Source organism: Nothobranchius furzeri, chromosome 10 (genome assembly GCF_043380555.1).
Source record: "Nothobranchius furzeri strain GRZ-AD chromosome 10, NfurGRZ-RIMD1, whole genome shotgun sequence".
Lineage (NCBI taxonomy): Eukaryota > Metazoa > Chordata > Actinopteri > Cyprinodontiformes > Nothobranchiidae > Nothobranchius > Nothobranchius furzeri.
In genome coordinates this window covers 38,862,831-38,884,588 of record NC_091750.1, presented here as the reverse complement: position 1 = coordinate 38,884,588, position 21,758 = coordinate 38,862,831, and the positions used below count along the sequence as shown (strand labels likewise).

General features: G+C 45.8%; 1 protein-coding gene across 1 annotated transcript in view; it reads left to right on the top strand.

The window, feature by feature from the left end:
- LOC139072196 (protein unc-13 homolog B-like) overlaps positions 1-18,348 on the top strand; it is a 39,677-nt gene extending 21,329 nt beyond the window's left edge. The window contains exons 3-9 of the mRNA XM_070555643.1: positions 2,056-2,155; positions 10,247-10,364; positions 14,839-14,962; positions 16,608-16,678; positions 17,073-17,118; positions 17,442-17,477; positions 18,009-18,348. Of these exons, the coding sequence (XP_070411744.1) occupies positions 2,056-2,155; positions 10,247-10,364; positions 14,839-14,962; positions 16,608-16,678; positions 17,073-17,118; positions 17,442-17,477; positions 18,009-18,226 (713 nt within the window). The 3' untranslated portion in view covers positions 18,227-18,348. The remainder of the gene's footprint in view (positions 1-2,055; positions 2,156-10,246; positions 10,365-14,838; positions 14,963-16,607; positions 16,679-17,072; positions 17,119-17,441; positions 17,478-18,008) is intronic.
- The last annotated feature ends 3,410 nt before the right edge of the window (positions 18,349-21,758 follow it).

The following is a 21,758-nucleotide window of genomic DNA, read 5'->3' as shown; positions in this document are numbered from 1 at the left end:
GGCTTTTATGTTTTCTCTGCTGACATAAAAAAACTAACCCTAGCCCAAAGTACAGAGAAAGAAACAAAATCTTCTTGTTTGTTTAAGTAAACATACAGGTGAAGTGTGTGTGTGTGTGTAACTCACAGATTAACCTCATTGTTCTGTTGTTCCTGAAACAAGCTACATCCAGGGGCGTGTCCAGGGAGTGGCCTGGGGTAGTACATGCCACCCTTGGGATCTGATTGGCCATCCCAGTTGCCACCACACTAATTTACCTGTAAATAGGCTTTTCATTGTCCACAAAAGGCTTGGGGGTAAAACAAAAAAGCGTAACCATTGGTGCCACCCATGCACAAAGTTGTGCCTCACCTGGGCCACCCCATTTTAAAACCAAACCATACCATACCATGTTTATTTATAGAGCACATTTAAAAACAGCATGACAGCTGACCAAAGTGCTGTACATCAGGGAACAGAGGAGCTCCGTAAAAATAAATAAAATCAAACGACCTAAAAATAAGGTTAAAAATAGATAAATAAAAGTGCCATCAGTACTAAAAATGTAAGTAAGTAAAAGCAGGGAAAGCACAGAATAAAACAACAAAGACAATCAGTCCTAAGATATAAGAAAAGTAGGTCAGTGACCAAAGGCAAGGTGATGAAAATAGGTCTTCAGCGCCAACTTAAAACGGCCTAGTGAAGGGGCCTGTCGTACTTGGAGGGGGAGGGCATTCCAGAGTTTGATCTGGACACGCCACTGGCAACATCTTAAAGTCTCTTTCCAGAGTATTTCTCTCATCCGATGGCACCATCTAGTGGCTGACAAGCATATCACACTCCTTCAGTTTTTTTCAATTCAAAGAAACTTTATTAATCCCAGAGGGAAATTAGAGTTTCAGTACACACAATTCTGAGATCAGACATACATAGGCAAAGATACATGACACAAATTGGTGACTGTGGTCATTCGCAACCGTGAGTCGCGCTACCTTAATAGAGATCAGAGTGGTTTACATGAGGATTGGATCAGGTGGAGGGAAAAAAAGGCACTTCAGAGTTACCCTCTACGGGGAGGGCAGCTTTGCTCTGCAAAAAAAACACCTCAGACAGAAATGCAACAGACTTCAGACATTACACAACATAAGTGTCCACTAGGTGGGGTGGTGAGTTTGGGACTCTCCACACGTCAGTGCCTGCAGCCACGATAAGCAGCGCTCTTCACCTCAGTCTGGACAGGGGGAGGAGGTCGTTGTGTTTACAGAGCACAGTGATTCCTGGAAACGATTCAGCTGCCATTCACAGCTCGCAGTCCTGCCCAGGCCGGGATAGGGAGACACAGTTGCCATGGCGACAGCAGCATTCCACATTTCTTCTGCGGGGGGGGGGGGGGGGGGGAGCGACTTCACATTTCTGTTTATGAATGTGCTTCTGTAGCCGACAAACAGCTAAAACATGTTGTTTTACGAGTATTATTCTCATGTCATGTTGTGTTTTCATATGTTTATATTTTAGAGACTTACTTGTCCGTGAAAAGTTCATCAACTCTGCATCAGCCGAGGTATTCCTTAAATGTGAAGCATGTAAGCGGTAGTCTAACGCTATTGTTTAGTTCTGGTCGACCCTCAGTTTCCTATTGCACAGAGCTCTGCGGCGCAGGGGGCGTGATTAGTAAAAAAAAAAAAAAGTGTATTTCTGACATTATATCACAGTACATGATGAGATTATCACTTTTACGGATTTCTGACAAACCATACATCGTTTCTGAAAGAGGAAAACTCCGGAAAGCTGCTTTAACGCAGCTGTATAATGAATCTTTCTCGGTCTTTTCCAGAGCGAAGGCACAACTCAGAGTTCTTCAATAATAGCAGCTGGTTAAAAGTCATTTTGCACAGAAATATCCATCCTCTTTTCTCAAATTCAATCAATTTTTGATTTGATTCAAATCAAGTCATACTGAAATAATAGTCATTCCCAAAATGTAGTAAATTAAACGCATTTCTCCCTCTAACCTTGTAAGGTTAGCAGCTAATAGCAAACATGTTAAATCTAATATGATGTTTTCTCTTTTCTCAGACAAATTCAATGCTTATGTGACGTTAAAAGTCCAGAATGTAAAGAGCACGACCATCACGGTCCGTGGAGACCAGCCTTGTTGGGAGCAAGACTTCATGTTGTGAGTATAATATTACATTAACCCCTTAAAGTCTGAAACATGAAATAATTATGCAGTTCAGTGTTTAAAAAGGAGCTATTTCTTTTCTAATGCTAATTTCTTTTATGTAATTCTATAATGATATAACAGTATTAAAGAAATAAAACAGGCCCTCACCACCTATAGATCCTCCACCAGGGGGCAGCAGACATGTCGAGGACTTGAACAGACAGATTTCACTAATCCTGATGCTCCATCTGGAAGTATTTTATTCATATAATAAACATTAAACATCATGAACACGAAACCTCTCATTCTTAGGCACAAATTAAAACCAGCTCACAGGTCGAGTATCCGCCCTGGGACTGGGTAATAGAATTACGAACACCACCAAGGGTATTAGACTTCTATCATCTCAAACCCCCCAAACTACTGTCTAAAGTATATAATACACTTCCAAAATAGACGATAGAATAGTAATCCCTATTGAAAAATGGGAGGTGGATCTATCAGTCAGCTTTGACCAGAACTTCTGGTCCCAAACTTGTTTAAAAACGTTTAAAATGATCAGACACTCCAATTTACAATTAATTCAGTACTAAATTCTACACAGAGTACACTATACAGGTCATCGGATGTTCAAGATGGGGTTTGTGTCGTCTGACACCTGTACACACTGCACAAACAACATTCCTGACAATTACATTCATGCACTGTGGTCCTGCCCACCTGTCCAGGAATTTTGGGGTAGAGTATGTGAGGATCTGTCAAAATGTCTGAAATGTCATATCCCAACATCCCCCTCTCTTTATTTACTGGGAAACCTGGACGATGTCCCGATTGAAACATCTTTGGTTCACGTGGTTCTGACTGCCATATGCATCGCTAAGAAAACTATCCTCTTGAATTGGAAAAATAAAGATACTCTTTGCATCAACCAGTATAAAAATATTTTGTTAGATCGTATTACACTTGATTTAGCCTCTGCTTCCACTTCAAGTCAATCTCTCTGGGCTCCTTTGATCAGTTCCATCACATAGCGATGACGGGGGACCATTGATATTGTCCTGCGGGATGATGTGGGTGAGGGGGTGGAGGGTCTGAGTTTGGAGTATCTGGACGTTCCCTGGAGGTGGGTTCACTGAGGGTGTCTGGGACTGAGGGGCCGTTGCCCCCCTCTGGAGGTGCTTGGGTTGCCTCGGGGGGTGGACTACTGGCGGTTGTGAGTGGGACCCCTTGGAGGTCTTGGCGGTGGCTATGGGTCACTGCCCGGCAGCTGCATTGCCCCTGGGCGGGTCTGGGTGGGGGGCCTGGGGGCTCGGGGTTTGGGGGTGGCCAGCCCCATGGTGGAAACTGGGCGGAGCCTTGGGGATCGGGTCCTGACATGTATGCTGCCGGGGAGAAGGCAGGAACATGCAGCAGTGCCTGGCTCAGGTTCAGGGGCCTCAAGTAGACCATGGCTCCTCTGCTGTCCCGTCACAGGGGAGTGGGAAGTCCAGGAGGGGGAGGATCCAACCTTACCTGGATGTCCTATGTCTTTTATAATCTGGAAGTTGTGCAAATGCAGGGATGGGCGTAGATATTCTGCTGGGGTGGGGCTGGGTTGGCTCTGACTCCACGAGGCTCTGTGATGTGTTGATTATATATTTCTTCATCAAGTTAACGCAGTGATAACTGGATCTTGTTGTATTGTTGTTGTGTCCCTTTTTATTTTTTATCCTCTTTTTCTGCAGGTCTAGAAGCAGACTCTTGTTCATTATTGTTTATTTTTGTGGAACACCCCCTCCCCACCTTTTGTCTCTTCCTTTCTCTTTCACCTCTGACTCCGTGTCTGGTCGGAATTACAAAGCATTCAACAACAATAACAATAAAGTTTTAAGTATCAGGCGTGACATTAAAAGCAGACGCTTTGATGCTCCACCTGAGAGTAAATCTGTAAGGCTTGTCACCAGCATTCAGACATCAATTCTGTTTGCTTCAGAGCCAGACGGGACATGGGGAAAAAAAATAATAATAATAATATCATGCTTCTGTTTGATTGACAGAATGCATCATGTGTAGCAAACATTTGAGCTGACCCTTTATTGCGATATTTATCTGTTCTTTCCAATGTGCATATTGTGCATGCTGATATTGCGATAACGATATATTTACGATATTTTGTGCAGCCCTAGAAAAGATATTTTCTTCTTCTTCTTCCCTGCTTGACACTCAGCTTTACGTGGTCGGATTGGGGGTTAAACCACCAAATGGTTCCTGAGCGCAGCCACAGCTGCAGCTCACCGCTCCCCACGGGGATGGGTCAGATGCGGAGATGTCATTTCACCAGTGTGTGACGACTTTGAGATTAAACCTTTTCCGCATGCCTAAAGCTAAATGATAAATGACCCGCACTTGTGTAGTGCCTCTCAGAGTAAGGACTCCAAAGCGCTTTACACTACAGTGTATCATTCATCCATTCACACACACATTCACACACTGATGTTGATGAGCTACGATGTAGCCACAGCTGCCCTGGGGTGCACTGGCAGAGGCGATGCTGCCGAGCACATGCGCCACCGGTCTCTCCGACCACCACCAGCGACATAATGTGTTCATTTTGACCCTTTCTGTGTAGCTAAGCCGAGTTGTTTCAGTCCCTGGACATCAGCAGCAATCTACACACACATCTCTGAGGCTCACAGAAATCGATGCTTCGGAGGGAGTCAGCCTTGAGCTGAATGCATCCATTCAGAGCAGCTGTAGCGCAGGTAGAACAGGGTGTCCAGTAATCAGAAGGTTGTAGGATCAATCCCAGCTCCCTGCAGGGAATTCTGCTGTTGTGTCCTTGGGCAAAAGACTTAACCCTCCCTCCCTGTTGTTGGTCGGAGGGACCAGTGGGACCTGTGCTCGGCAGCCTCGCCTCTGTCACTGCGCTCTAGTGCAGCTGTGGCTATGTTGTGTGTGTGTGTGTGTGCGCGCGCGTGCGCACGTGCGTGCGTGCCCGTGTGTGTGTGTGTGTGTGTGTGTGTGTTCTCCATCCCCAGTGAGTCGTGGTGGATGGCTGCTTATACTGAGCCAGGATCCTCTGGAGGTTTCTTCCTGTTAAAGGGGAGTTTTCCTCTCCACTGTCACTGCATGCTTGCTTAGTATGAGGATTGCTGTTAAGACTCTGACACTAGTCAGTGACTCGATGCAACCTGCTGGGTTCCTTTTGTAGGAAACTTGCAACTGATTGGCTTAATGACCTGACCTGTATTGTTTACTGTGTGAAGGTCCTTGAGGCGATTCTGGTCCTGATTTGGTGCTTAATAAATAAACTTGAATTGAATTGAATTGGTTTAGCTCATCATCACCAGGGAATGAATGGGTGAATGAGTGTAAGGGTAAAGTGCTTTGGAGTCTCCGGAAGGCGTTTTACAAGAGCGGGTCATTTATCATCATTGCTTTTAGCCTCACTTTAACGCTGAAACAGAATATGTTACAGATTCAGGACGGAGAGAAGTGGAATAACTGAGTCTGGGATGAATCTAAAGAGCCGTCCAGCCCAGTCAGACCCCAGTGGGTGGAGATGATTGTCATGTGAGGACACCTGATGGCCCTTTTGGATCAATAGATTGGATCATCTAATCAATTGTTAATCCAGCAGCATGAGGTTTTTTTCCCCCTCATGATTCATCGTCAGACATCTGTAGATGTTTTCTGTTACGTTCTCCTAGACGACCTCTGATCGCTGGTTCTTCTGCTCTCTCATGCACCGTTTTTTCCTCCTCAGCTTGTCTCCTTTAGATCTGATTCTAAAGGCAGCAAGGACTTCGGTTGGACGAGAGGTTTAAGTTTTATGTTGAACCTTTTAAGGGATTCCTGCTTTTGCTTCTCAAAGGGACATGAAAGTTGCCAACCTACACACACATTTTCTTTTTTTACCATCACATTTATTTACATGTGAACAACGATATCAGTTAGAGTCAAGAATGTTAACTTATGGCCTAGGACCTAGTCTGCTGTGTCCACCTAATATATCATTCATCCATCCATCCATCCACCCATCCATCCATCCATCCACCCATGCATCCATCCACCCATGCATCCATCCATCCATCCATCCACCCACCCATGCATCCATCCATCCATCCACCCACCCATGCATCCATCATCCATCCATCCATCCACCCGTGCATCCATCCATCCACCCATCCATCCATCCATCCATCCATCCATCCATCCACCCGTGCATCCATCCATCCATATCCACCCGTGCATCCATCCATCCATCCATCCATCCATCCATCCACCCGTGCATCCATCCATCCATATCCACCCGTGCATCCATCCACCCATGCATCCATCCACCCATCCATCCATCCACCCACCCATGCATCCATCATCCATCCATTCATCCATCCACCCATGCATGCATCCATCCATCCATCCATGCATTCATCCATTCATGCATCCACCCATGGATTCATCCATCCATCCACCTATCCAACCATCCATCCATCCATCCATGCATTCATCAACCATCCATCAATTCATCCATTCATCTATCCATCCATCCACCCATCCACACATCCATCCATCCATCCATCCACCCATCCACACATCCATCCATCCATCCACCCAGGCATCCATCCACCCATCCATCCATCCACCCATCCATCCATCCACCCACCCATGCATCCATCATCCATCCATTCATCCATCCACCCATGCATGCATCCATCCATCCATCCTTGCATTCATCCATTCATGCATCCACCCATGGATTCATCCATCCTCCATCCACCCATCCATTCATCCATCCACCTATCCAACCATCCATCCATCCATCCATCCATCCACCCATGCATCCATTATCCATCCATCCATCCATTCATCCATTCATCCATCCATTCATCCATCCACCCATGCATGCATCCATCCATCCATCCATCCATGCATCCATGCATTCATCCATTCATGCATCCATCCATCCATCCACCCATCCACCCATGCATTCATCCATCCATCCATCCACCCACCCACCCACAGACCCATGAGTCTGTCGTGTTACCGCTGAGGCACACTCACAGGTATCAGATAGCTAACACTACCACCAAAATGCTGCAAAATAAGCTAAAAGAAAAAGTGTAATAGTTTTGTTGGGATTAAGATGTAGAAATATTTGATTGTTTGCTGATTAATTGCTGTTGTCACTCATCGATTACTGGTCAGGTAATTCAGGTCAATGTTTGCAAGTTTTGCCAATTAAGGTTCTGTTCAAGGATCAACAAATGGTGACCTTTTCCCTGCTGCCCACATCAGCCCGTGTTTGTGTTCCCCTCTGTGACTTCATTAAATTACAAACAACACAAGTGATTTACGTATGTCTGATTCCGACCTTTTCCCTCCTCAGAGGAAGAAAATTAATTATTCAGTAAAAACGTTTTCTATTGTAATCTGGATCAGTCGTTTGTCTTTATTTTTACAGAGACCTAATTTCTCCATCGAAGTTTCAAATAGTGATAGAGTGGTTTCCCTGTGTTACTGAGATGAGGTCTGAACCCTAAATATTAATATTACTTATAATAATAATAATAATAATGATAATAATAATAATCCATCCATTTTCATCTGCTTATTCGGAGTCGGGTCACGGGGGCAGTAGCCTAAGGCGAGAGGCTCAGACTTCCCTCTCCCCAGCCACTTGGGCCAGCTCCTCCGGGGGAATCCCAAGGTGTTCCCTGGCCAGGTGAGAGACATAGTCCGTCCACTGTGTCCTGGGTCTCCCTTTAGGTCTCCTCCCAGTTGGACATGCCCGGAAAACCTCACCAGGGAGGTGTCCAGGAGGCAATCTGACCAGATGCCCGAGCCACCTCAACTGGCTCCTCTCGATGTGGAGGAGCAGTGGGTCTACTCCGAGCCCCTCCCGAATGACCGAGCTTCTCACCCTATCTCTAAGGGAGAGTCCAGCCACCCTGCCTGGGGGGGGCGTTCCTCCCAACCACACCTCTCAAGGTCTCACTGACGTTGCCCACGTGAGCGTTAAAGTCCCCCAGCAGAACGAGGGACTCACCGGAAGGAGCGTTTTCCAGCACCCCCTCCAAGGTCTCCAAAAAGGGTGGGTAGTCTGAACTGTAGTTTGGTGCATAAGCACAGACCACAGTCAGAACCTGTCCCAACAATACAACTAGAGCAAGCTATCACTGCGTCAACCTGATGAGGAAATATAAAGTCAACATTGTTTTACTGAACAATCACATGATAATAAATCACAGTGCATTTAGTGCCAACCACAGCCTTAAGATATGTGTTGAAAATGCCCAAGTCCATACTTATGAGAGCACCATGTGAGCACCTGTGTGTGTACACGCACTTGTATATGTAAGGTTTCTCTATAGGAGCATCCAATAGAGAGTGTGAGGGGCCACAGATCTGCCACTCAAAGATGTGTAGGAGATGGAAGGAGCTCCAAGTCCCAGAGATCCAGGAGCTGCCCCAGAGCACCGGGACCCCAGGGCGAATGTAACCAGAAAAGCCCTCGCCCCCCTCGAGAAGCCCAGAGGATTGCCTCGGGGGGCCACAACCAGCAGCCGGCAGAGTCCCGGGAGATGTCGGTGGCAAGCCCACAGGCCCGCCCCGCAGCCTCCCACCCCCAAGCCCGCCAAGCCTGGAACCCAGCAACCCGGAACCCAGGGGCGACCAGCCCCACCGGAGACCCAACAGAGCCCAGGGAGTCAGACCCCACCAGGCAGCCACCGGGATCGATCAGGCAGACTCAAAAAATATGAAACCCCCTGACCCGGGAGCCGCAAACACTCAGGCAGAGCAAGGCACCACACTCCACACCAGGTGTGGCAGGGGGAGGGCAGGCGAAGATGTGTAGTAGCACAAGAAGTCCGAGGAGAGGGGTGGAGTCCAAGACCCCACCTGACATATACAGTCATACACAGAAAGTTCGCCACTTTCTGCTGAGGTGCTGATGAGCAGGCTTCCCCGCCCAACGCCGAGCAAAGCGTCCCACCACTCCAGACCCCAACCAGACGGCCAGATCCCCCTCCTAGCCTCCAGTCCCGGGAAGCTAAGTGACAACAGAGGTGTGCTAAGACCCCTAGTCTCCCTCCGCCTGTTCCAATGCAGTGTTGGTGCGTGTTGATGAGGTGTATTCCATGGCTGTGGTAAGCAGGCAGTGCAGGCATCGTCTAGCCTACGCCAGCTGATGCCACCACACCACCCCACCCCACTTGCACCCACAGCCCTCTGTGTCTAAGTGCAGTTTAAAATTGGAAGTGGGCACCGGCACTCGGGGTGAGGCTGAAAGATCATCTTGCCAAATGTCGTTGAGTGTGCTCACTCCCAAGGCCCTAAGTGTGTGTTTGCGTGGAATGTCGTTGGTGGAAGTGTTTAATGTGCAAATAAAATTGGGTGGCAGGTTGCCACAGGAATGCGGAAATGGGATCCATCCCCCCACCCCCTGACATGCCCACCCCCCAAGGTCCTATGTGGACAATTGTGTGATGATGTGAGGGAGCAGGAAGATATAAATATATGGGGATGGGGTGGAATGGCTGGTTGGCCTATGCCCTCCAAGGAGCCATTAGATGGGGAGAGCAGAATAAAGAGAGTGTGGTGAAGAAGGTCATACAAAAAAGGATCATTAATGACTTCTTACATCTGTGCAGAAGCAGAGAAACATCCCAGAAAACTTATAAAAAACAGAAAACAATTAATGTGACTTCTCCGTGTGGCTCCAACTCTCCACCAGAACCTCCACCGACTCCTCATCTCCACCATCAGCTGTGTGTGATGATCATCACACACAGCTGATGGTGGAGATGATGTCATGGGAGATGACTGACAGTCGAAGGGAGGAGAAATGACTCTGCCATCTCCTCTTTAGGATGGATCTGCCAGCAGATAATGGCTGATGTTCGTCACTCCTAATAAAACTAGGTCCACTTCCTGACCTTGTAGAAGAGGAGAGGAGTTCTCCTAGAAGGTTGTGGAAGGTTCAGTGACTGACATCTGGCTTCAGGAGAGCCAAGAAGGTCAAGAACATCTAGCTCCTGCCCTGATACCTGGTGGTTCCACCTAAGGGTTGCAGTTAGCTCCTCTTCATGTTTAATGTAAAAGGAATCTGTTTGTCTGCAGTGAGATTAATAATCTGGATTCTGGTCTGGTGGTGGAGCTGTGGAACAAAGGTCTGATCTGGGACACGATGATCGGTACGGCACTGATCCCGCTGGACACCATCCAACAGTCTGATGAGGTAAACTCGCATGTTTGTTGTTTAAAACTCAGCTGAAGATTTAGGTGGAATATTTTACTTTCTACTGAGACAAAATCGTTCAAAATTTGTGCAAAAGCTGCATTTTTGTCTGTTGAGCCTTTTTTAAACTCCTGATTTCACAGACGTCGTTTTTCAGGAGTTTAAACAGCGTCTGGGTCGCTGTTAGGACTGTAAACGAATCATTTCGGTTTTCTTTGTTTTCATAAAAACCAGCTGTCTCTCTCTCTCTCTATCTGTCCATCTCTCTCTCTGTCTGTCTATTGGTCTGTCTGTCTGCCTGTCTATCGGGCTATCTGTCTGTCTGAATATCTGTCTATTGGTCTGTCTCTCTGTCTGTCTGTCTGAATATCTGTCTGTCTGTCTGTTTGTCTATCTGTCTATTGGTCTGTCTCTCTGTCTGTCTGTGTGTGTGTGTCTGTCTGTCTATCGGTCTGTCTGTCTGTCTGTCTGAATATCTGTCTATTGGTCTGTCTCTCTGTCTGTCTGTGTGTGTGTGTCTGTCTGTGTGTGTCTGTCTGTCTATCGGTCTGTCTGTCTGTCTGTCTGAATATCTGTCTATTGGTCTGTCTCTCTGTCTGTCTGTCTGAATATCTGTCTGTCTGTTTGTCTATCTGTTTGTCTATCTGTCTATTGGTCTGTCTCTCTGTCTATCTGTGTGTGTGTGTCTGTCTGTCTATCGGTCTGTCTGTCTGTCTGTCTGAATATCTGTCTATTGGTCTGTCTCTCTGTCTGTCTGTGTGTGTGTGTCTGTCTGTCTATCGGTCTGTCTGTCTGTCTGTCTGAATATCTGTCCATTGGTCTGTCTCTCTCTCTGTCCGTCCTTCTTTCTGTCTGTCGGAATATCTGTCTATTGGTCTGTCTCTCTGCCTATCGGTCTGTCTCTCTGTTTGTCTATCTGTCTATTGGTCTGTCTCTCTGTTTGTCTGTCTATTGGTCTGTCTCTCTGTCTGTCTGTCTATCGGCTTTTCTGTCTGTCTGAATATCTGTCTATTGGTCTGTCTCTCTGTCTGTCTGTCTATCGGTCTGTCTGTCTGTTTGTCTATCTGTCTATTGGTCTGTCTCTCTGTCTGTCTGTGTGTCTGTCTGTCTATTGGTCTGTCTCTCTGTCTGTCTGTGTGTCTGTCTGTCTATTGGTTTGCCTCTCTGTCTGTCTGTCTGAATATCTGTCCATTGGTCTGTCTCTCTCTCTGTCCATCCTTCTTTCTGTCTGTCGGAATATCTGTCTATTGGTCTGTCTCTCTCTCTGTCCATCCTTCTTTCTGTCTGTCGGAATATCTGTCTATTGGTCTGTCTCTCTGTCTGTCTGTCTATCGGTCTTTCTGTCTCTCTGTCTGTCTGTCTGTTTGGCTATCTGTCTATTGGTCTGTCTCTCTGTCTGTCTGTCTATCGGTCTTTCTGTCTCTCTGTCTGTCTGTCTGTTTGGCTATCTATCTGTCTGTCTGTTTGTCTATCTGTTTGTCTATCTGTCTATTGGTCTGTCTCTCTGTCTATCTGTGTGTGTGTGTCTGTCTGTCTATCGGTCTGTCTGTCTGTCTGTCTGAATATCTGTCTATTGGTCTGTCTCTCTGTCTGTCTGTGTGTGTGTGTCTGTCTGTCTATCGGTCTGTCTGTCTGTCTGTCTGAATATCTGTCCATTGGTCTGTCTCTCTCTCTGTCCGTCCTTCTTTCTGTCTGTCGGAATATCTGTCTATTGGTCTGTCTCTCTGCCTATCGGTCTGTCTCTCTGTTTGTCTATCTGTCTATTGGTCTGTCTCTCTGTTTGTCTATCTGTCTATTGGTCTGTCTCTCTGTCTGTCTGTCTATCGGCTTTTCTGTCTGTCTGAATATCTGTCTATTGGTCTGTCTCTCTGTCTGTCTGTCTATCGGTCTGTCTGTCTGTTTGTCTATCTGTCTATTGGTCTGTCTCTCTGTCTGTCTGTGTGTCTGTCTGTCTATTGGTCTGTCTCTCTGTCTGTCTGTGTGTCTGTCTGTCTATTGGTTTGCCTCTCTGTCTGTCTGTCTGAATATCTGTCCATTGGTCTGTCTCTCTCTCTGTCCATCCTTCTTTCTGTCTGTCGGAATATCTGTCTATTGGTCTGTCTCTCTCTCTGTCCATCCTTCTTTCTGTCTGTCAGAATATCTGTCTATTGGTCTGTCTCTCTGTCTGTCTGTCTATCGGTCTTTCTGTCTCTCTGTCTGTCTGTCTGTTTGGCTATCTGTCTATTGGTCTGTCTCTCTGTCTGTCTGTCTATCGGTCTTTCTGTCTCTCTGTCTGTCTGTCTGTTTGGCTATCTGTCTATTGGTCTGTCTGTCTGTCTGCCTGAATATCTGTCTATTGGTCTGTCTGTCTGAATATCTGTCTATTGGTCTGTCTCTCTTTCTTGTCTGTCTGTCTATTGGTCTGTCTGTCTGAATATCTGTCTATTGGTCTGTCTGTCTGTCTATTGATTTGTCTGTCTATTGGTCTGTTGCCTGTCAGTATATCAGTCTGTCTGTTTATCTGTCTGTCTATCGATCTTTCTGACTGTCTATTGGTCTCTCTGTCTGTCCATTGATCTTTTGGTCTGTCTGTCTATCTGTCTTTCAATCATTCTGTTTGTCTGCATGTCTATCGACCTGTTGGTCTGTCTGTCTATTTGGCTGTCTATCTGTGTGTTGGTCTAGTGCCTGTCAGTATTTCAGTCTATTGTCTGTCTTTCTGTCTCTCTGTCTGTTAGTCAGTTGTCTGTCTGTCTGTCTGTCTGTCTATCAATATTTCGGACTGTCTATTGGTCTCTCTGTCTGTCTATCTGTCTTTCAATCAGTCTGCCTTTTGGTTTGTTTTCTGTGTGTCTGCCTGTCGTATTGGTCTGCTGATCTTTTTTCTGTCTTTCCTAAACATCTGTAAACTACTCCCATCCTAGCTTCTCTGTATTGGTTACATGTAAAGGTCAGAAGGATGAGCACCTTTTGACCTTTCTCGCCTTACTGATCTGGAATCAACTTCCTGTTGGAGTTTCGCTTCAGCTCTGGTTTAGTGAAACAGTTAAACAGGAAAGGATTTCGTGGGCTTGTAGGAAACCATCAGCATCAATACAGCAGTCAGTATCGGTATTGATCTTCTAAGAGGAACCTGATTAATCTGTAACACCAAAAATCCCCATCCTGTTGTCTGATGAGTCACGGCGGTGTCAAATGAAATTTACCAGCATTTTTATTCTCAGATTTATGACGTTTGATCGTTTTCATTCGTTTGTTGTAAGAATATTTTAGCCTTCATCCTTTTTAAATAATTAATTGTCTCACATTTAGCTGTTTTAATGCTGTTTCAGCTGTTTGGAGTTAAAACATCTGGATGAAAAAAAATTCTGATTTAAATGTTTAGTATCTATAAAAGAATCTTATTAAAACACTGAGAAGAGCTGTAATTATTACTCACAAACAGAGATATGGTCAGCATTTATGTTTGTATTATTAGGTGCACTTTTCATGTTTATTCTAAAAAAGAATCGTTTATTTTTTACTGTGGCTTCAGTTAGGATGCAGGATGGTTTTTTACTAACGTCAGCAAAGAAAATGACAACAACAGGTTTTACTGCAGTTTGTCTAAAAACTCTAAAGTCTTTTTGTATCATTTGAACTCTGAGTTTTGATAAAACTTCCTTTTATAATCAGGTATAAAATAAGATTTTGTCCAAACATGCTTACAGAATCCTTTTTAATGTATTATTTGATAGTGTTTTGGGTTATCTTACATATTTTTGATGGGATTTTCTTCATGTTTGATCATCTAGGATTGTTTTTTGACAAGGTGGGATGAACTCTTTTTTAACAGATGTGGTTTCTGGTTTCTTGTAAATCTCTAAAAGCAAAACAAATAAAAAATGAACTTCTTATCTTCCATGAACAGATATTTATATATGTGTGTTTATAGATCTAGATAAAATAGCTCTGTTTGAGATTCTCTATCATAAATGAAGCGGTAATAGGTCGTTTATTCCATAATCCCGTTTTATTGTTGTGTTTGCAGCATGGATGGATGTTGGAGTAAATAGGTAGATTTCAGAGATGCTCTGCTGCTTTGGCTGCTTTACTTTTGACAGCCTGAAAAGGTTTCCTCCTTATTAAGGCGACACCTTTACCTGCACACAGGCTGCTTGTTAGAAAACTTCCCCAGACGGGCGCTTCTCATTAGAAATAGTTGCGGACTGAAGCGGTTCCTCCTGGTCACCTCCGGCTGCTGCTTCTCTTCCTCCCTTCTTCATGTTTTCATCCGTCCCAAACTGGCAGAATCATCTTTTTTTATGTTATTTTATCTTCTGTCTAACTTGATTTTGGTAATTGTAAATGGCCTGTATTTATAAAGCCCCTTCTGGAGTGTCACAACCCCCCAAGGCTCTTTACAACACACCTGTCATTCCCCCACTCACACCCGCTCTTCTCTTTTTGCTTTCTCTGTATACATTTTTTATTTCTCCTGATTTCTGTGGTTCAGGAAGGACCAGGACAGTGGACGTCTCTGGACTCGGAGGTCCTGATGAAGGAGGACCAGATCTGCGGTACCACCAACCCGACTCCTCACCAGGTGCTGCTGGACGTTCGCTTTGAGCAGCCCTTCGGTATCTATCACAGCAGAATCCTTCCCTCGTCTTTCGGATGAGAAACGCAGGTTTTCGACACAACCAGATTCCCCAAACTCCTAAAGTTTGATAAAAGCTCGTTTAAAGTCGGCTTTTGTCCTTTTTTAGGAAGCAGAATTGGGCCAGAATCCACTAAGAGCAATAATAGATGAAACTTTAGATGAACTCAGTGCTAATTAGCACCTGAGCTAGCTGTTTGTTACACTTCCTGCTCTGCTGAAATGCCAAGTTTTCAAAATAAAACAGAAAAACAATGTCATGCAAACTGACTGCAGTGTAAAGGTGTAAATAACAGCCTTCATGACTAGTTGATATTGGCAAGTCAGCTAGCGGTTAGCTCATCAAAACTAGTCTCTTTCTCCAAACTGAGGCTCCTCAGGGATTGATGACGGGTTAAATATGCATTGTTTGTAATCTTTTTACCAAAATAAAATCATATCTTTAAACAGAAAAAAGTCAGTATATTATATTATTTGCCGCTTTTTAGGGTTTATTGTTTTAAATTCTGTTTTATTGATGCTTTATTTTTTTGTTGTAGTCAAATGTTTCCAGTGTAAAGTTGGAAATGATGATTTTGTTATAACTGACATGATCAGCCTCCACCTTTGCCTTTTACTGAAGAGGAAAATAACATTAATCTATCCATTTTCCCCTCCACACTATTTAACTCATTTAATCCAACTTCACATAAAATCAGCTCAAATCTCCACGCTGGAGCTGGAGTGCCGTCATGAAGGTTTTACATCCATGCTCACGTTTCACCCTCCTCTTCTTCACAGCTGTCTGTCCCAGATTGTTTTGTATGACAGAAGTTAGGTCTGGCATATGCTTCTGTCTCTGTTCAGTGAAAAAATCTCCTGACGACAGGAGCAGCCTTAAGGCTTAAGGAAGGACCTCTGATGCTGCTAAAACCTATTTCTGGCTCTCTGAAAGGCAGGGGCGGTTCTAGGCCAAATTTTCCAGGGGGGCCACAGTGGGGCCAGTATTTTTTCATGGGGGCGCAAGAAAAAAAGGGAAGAATTAGTGCAATATCAAAATTCCTTTTTTGTCGCCATATGACAAATTTTGTGCTTGTGCACAATTTTGCCAAAGGAAATTTATTGATGTCAGGAAAATAAACTGTATTGCTTGCCTTCGTCTCTCAGTGTCTTTTCCGTTAGTCGTCCTCAAGAATTTCTTCGGGTCCCATTTAAACTATTTTTAATCTTTTATTCAAAAATCCACCAGGTAAACAGTTCTGTCCACAGAGTGTGCTGCGCTCTAAAGGCTCCGTCTGAAACGCTGCAGCGCATTAGTTCCCATCTCCGAGGCAGCGCGGGAAAAAAAATCCGATCTATCTCTTCAGTACAGGGGCCATAACAGGGGCCAGGGCCGGTTCTATAGGGGCCCAGGCCCCTGTGGGCCCCTGTTTAAAACCGCCAATGCCGAAAGGAAACCCTCCTCGTTAATGACTATGAAGCACGCATGAGAGAGGGGTGGAGCCTCAAACGCCTTTGCTTCTTTTTTCCGCTTTGTTGGACTTAACATCCCTTTCTTCCCGGACTTCTGCCTTTTAAAGAGTTCTCGTTAACTGAGGTTTTCCTGACATCATGTCTGCATTTGGTGACTTCTGTCCTCCGTACAGACATCCCAGAGGACGAGGCGCAGTACTGGACCAGTAAGCTGGAGTGGATCAACACGCAGATCCCTGATGAAGTCAGTTTACTGAAATATCTGTCTAATTTAAAAACTGTCACAAGAGGTATTGAGTCTTTTTTAACTGACATGCAAACAAAGTTGTACATGAACGAAAACACTCCTACCGACACGTAAAGATGACAAACATCAAGTTTGATTTGAAATTTAAACGTTGTTTAAAAATCTGTGAAGAAGGTTTCGTTGCTTTTTTTTATTTTAATGAGTCTTAAATAAAAAATCGATTTCAAGTTTTGATTATTTAAATGTGTTTAACGTGATGGTGAGATCTCATCAGTAAAAGATAATAAAATAAAAATCTATGAGCCTGTAGTCCTACCCCCATAGGAACCTGACTCTCTGCTGCCACCTAACGACCAGGCATGGTTTTCACATGTCTGTTTCCTTCCACCAGCATCGGGTCCAGAGAAGAAGGCTGACATCTGTACCCTCCCAGTGTTGTAAGTCATAACATAAATCCATCATTTTCTCCATGTTTCTTTGGACGGCTGTGTTTTGACTGATGCATAAAGAAGCATGTTTTATTATAAACACATTTATTTTTGACCTTATTTTTTACCAAGAAGAAAATAAACAAAATTTCTCATTTTTTACAGTTTATTTTTTTCTGTATAAAATCATTTCATCACTCCCTGTGATCATATCCCTTTCTCACCTCTCTCATTACTGCTGTGGGCTGTTGCACATTTAGATGATGTTTAATGCATTTAGACACCAATAAGTCCTAAATGTGTCTCCTGTGAAAACTTATCAATGCCTCCAGGCAGCTGGACTTATTTTGGATGGAGCGACCAGCAAAGTACGTAAACTGGTTGTTTGTCTTGTTTCTGTTGTTTGGTGCAGAACTTCCCCTTAACCCTGTCTTCACGGGTGACCCCGCCAGGAAAGTTGACCATCGAGCAGGATTGATGGTTTATCCCTTGAGGTCCACGTGGCAGGGGTGAGATGGTGCTCACTCCTCACCCCCGCCACGTGGACCCAAGCAATAAACCATCAATCCTGCTCAATGGTCAACTTTCCTCACGGGGTCACCCATGAAGACAGTGGGAGGGTTAAGTTTCTTTAAAACAGCTGTGCATGCTCCGTGAATGTTTGTTTGTTTGTTTGATTTTAAAAAAAACAAGCAGAGCTTTCGGATCAGTTTCATCTGCCTGTGTTGTCTGTTTGCAGCCACAAGGGGGAGCCGTTTGCCACATTTCAGCACGCGGTTCTTACTGTTGTCTGTTGCACTGATCTCTGAGCCTATTTCTAAGCTTCTGATTGGTCAACCTTTTTTGTGGAGCAAATCTCACTGAACGCATGCACTGAACTGTTGTCATCTTTATCTCAGCTTACGACGACCATGACAGTGCTATGGATGACCATGACAGTGATTACCGGAGTGAAACTGGCTCCAGGCCACCACCGTTCCACAACACGTCCCAGAATAATTCATCTGTCCATCAGTACCCCGTCGGACGCAGAGTCCAACGTCCCAGCCTGTCCAGGGAGTCCAACTCCGTACAAAGTTATGATCTAGACTCCAGAGAAGCGAGGGCAGCCAGGTAACACACACATGCATGCAGACACACACCCACACACACACACCCACCCACCAAAGCAGACATGAAACATGAAAAGTGCACAAATCTGCAGGTAAATCTGTAATGAAGGACTTATTAAACAAACTGCTTTGGTTTTGTTACTTTTGCATTTGGCTTGTTTTAACGTCCGTACTTGTTTTGTTGATTTGATTCATATTTAATGCTTCTTTTCTCTTGTTTCTGATCTCACCCTTTCCCTGCACGCCACTGCTTCCTGCATGCTCTTTTGTTTTTTTTAACTCACACCAGACGATCAAACAGTAAGGGGAACGTTAGAATCATCCCAGTTGACTCGGGTATGGGTGTGGAGGACTGGGAGAGAGGATATAAAGTTCCTGGCTCTGGCCTCTTGGATGACTATTTAGATGCTGAGCAGAAACTGTGGGAGGATGAAGATAAAAGCATCATCTACAGAATCTGTGACAGCTGTGAGTCTAAAGGCAGCAGGTTTTATCAGGCGGTAGAATGTGATGGCCTTTCTCCAGAGGACACGCTGGAGCCAAACGGTAGGACGCAGAAAAAGGGGCGTGGCTTCGGCAGCGGAGAAGTACGGTTAGTTTACATGGAAGCTGGAAGCTTTGAGGATGAATCATCTCCCCCTGAAATTGATATAATTCCATCAGTCAAACAGCTGCGACAGCCGACGGGCACAGAACGTTTGCTTTATAAGACTCGGCTCTGGGCCAAGACGGCTTTAGAAGACACGCTGGAGAACTACGCAGCTTTTCGGGAGGAGGAGGCTGCTCGGGAGGAGGCCGCAAGGATTCAAAGGAGGATGGAGCATAACTCGATTGGTTCAGACGAGATGCAGTATTCATTCGGGTCCGAGGAGGAACTAGAGGATCTGACCTTCACAGAGGGGGATGCTAGTTTTGAACATGAGTGCTATCACTACACTGGACATGGCACGCCTCCTTATGAAGGACAAGAATATTTAAGCAGAAACCAAACCGCCCATGAACGGGACCCCATGTTGTCTCCTCCAGAGGATCTGAGGGATGAAGACATCGATCCGATGGGTGAACTGCAGAGCTTGGTTCTCTCAGTGTCTCGGTACCTGGCTGTAAAAGAGGAGGAGCTCCACAAATATGAATCCATGCCAAAACCAACTAGAAGAAAACTCCCCACCCTGCCAACCGATGCTAAGGCTGTGCAACCTGGGGACGATAAAAAGGACCAAGTCCAAGCTGAGGTTAAAGAGGAGAGTCCTGTTGAGCAAGGCATGACTGGGGTGAAAAATGCAATGAGCTCGTTGTTGAGTTCACTAACAGGATCAAAGTCTCCCACGGAGGTGGAGTCCACCGGAACGCCATCCCCTCAACCACCACAGACTGAATCTGGAATTTCTAAACTGCTCTCTTTGATCCCAAAAGCTAATTTGGAAGTTCCTGAAATCATGCCTGCAACAGACCCGCCCACTCCCCAAGCATCCCCCCAACCTGAATCAGGCATTTCCAGACTTCTGGCATTCATTCCCAAGAGCGGAGGTGCCTCTCCACCTGTGGCTATAGTTCCACCCGCCTCTCAAGAACCTGCAACAGAGAAAAGGTTTTCCCTTCAGTCCCTTTTGCCTTTCCAGTCCTCTGAACCCGGTCAACAAGCTGATGCTAATCAGACACCGACGCAAGGCGGTGCACAGGCTGGTGACCAGTCCACATCTGGGTTCGAATCCATGCTAGGAAGGCTTAGTCCCATGAGACTTTTCTCCAGCACGCCCTCATCTAGAGAGGCACCACCCCAGCCCTCAGAGCAAAGAAGTGACTCTGCTGCTAGCAGAGATTCCCAACAAGGACCTGGGAGCAGTCCGAAAAGAGAAGGCTCGCAAACGGAGCGACAGTCTTCCGGAGAGACGAGAGCAGGTTCAGGAAGTGGATCCGTTGATCTTTTACCAGATACAGGAAGTGGATCAATAGAGTTTTCCCACGAAACAGGAAGTGGTTCAGTAGAGCTTCTTCCAGAGACCGAATCGTCTGGTGAGCTTCCCGATATTCACCAAAGAGAAACCACAGCAGCATCTGAAGCCAAACCCGAGGGCGGTTCAGAGGAAACGGGATTCTTCAGTCCTTTTAGGAAGTCTTTCTCCACTCTGATATCAACTGCATCTCCAGACATTTCCTCCCAGACTCATGGCAAACCTGCAGAGGAATCATTTTTAGGGAGCAAATTCAAAATCCCTTTTTTTTCTGAGAACACTCCCACAAGTACCTCCTCCAGAGCAGATGGGGGAATGCTGTCGGGTATCCTTAAGCTGGGCTCGTCAGAGGATACCAGCTCTTCTCCAAGCAGTCCACCTCCTACTGCTAGAGCTTCTTCTCCAAGTCGTGCAGCGCTCCTTGAGAGTGTGCCTAAAGGAAACCCTGGAACGGGCTGGTTTTCTAACCTGTTCAAGGTGAGCCCAAGTGAGCCTGCCAAGGAACAGACGACTCCCACTCTGACTCTAACCCAACCAGGAGGTCAAACCGAGCTTCACGATGAACAAGGACTTCCCGACACTCCGAAGAGCACTCGGGATCAAACACCACCAGAAGCAAACGTCACGTCTCAACATCAAGATCTGCCGAAAGTCGCAGAAGGGAAATCCCAGTCCGAAACCTCACATCCTCAAGGAATTCTGTCAGGAATGTTAAAGATGAGACCGACAGAGCACGCTTCGTCTGATAAGACGACGAGTGAAGGGGATAACCAGTCTCAGCTGGGTGGTTTGCTCTCTGGGTTGTTTCCATCACATTCCCGACCTTCTCCCCACATACAACAGAATCCTGCTGCACAACAATCAGGAATGTTATCTGGATTCCTAAAGTTAGCTTCTGACACAGTTTCGGCTTCTACAACTCAACCAGGAGGTTCTGATGGTCAAGCCTCATCTGAAGGCCAAGGAGTCTTTTCTGGACTCTTGAGAAAAGCTACAGATTCAGTAACTGGGTCTCCCAGACAGTCCGGTCAGGAGTCACAGATGGACTCATCCGATCAGCGAGCAAGAACCCAAGCAGCTGAACGAACCCCGAGTCCAGCTGCTACTGCTCAGCCTTCAGGATCTCCTGACAACGAGCAATCAGACCACGGAAAGACACAACCAGCCGCCTCAGGCCAGGAAACAAAACATCAGCAGCCTGACACCACCGCAGAAAAAGCGCCTCCAAAAGCAGCAGCAGCGTCTCAACCTGGTGGACTATTTGGAGGTTTACTCAAACTCACGGAAACCGCTCCTCAGCAAACATCTCCCAACCCAGGAGGTTTGCTAAGTGGCCTGTTTGGAGTTGTTGGACAGGACACTGCTCCTGCCAACCCACCCCACCCCTCAGAAAATCAGCCCCAAATGCCTCCGCAACAGCCCCAGAGTGGCCCTGGGGGGGTGCTTAGTGGGTTTTTTACCAAAATGGCAGAAGCAGGTAGGCCGCCGTCTACGCCAGCTCAGCAACAGATCCAAAGACCAAGCCCCAGGACAGCTCAGCAGCCACCCAGTCCACAGGGAGGCTTTCTGTCTGGGCTGTTTTCAG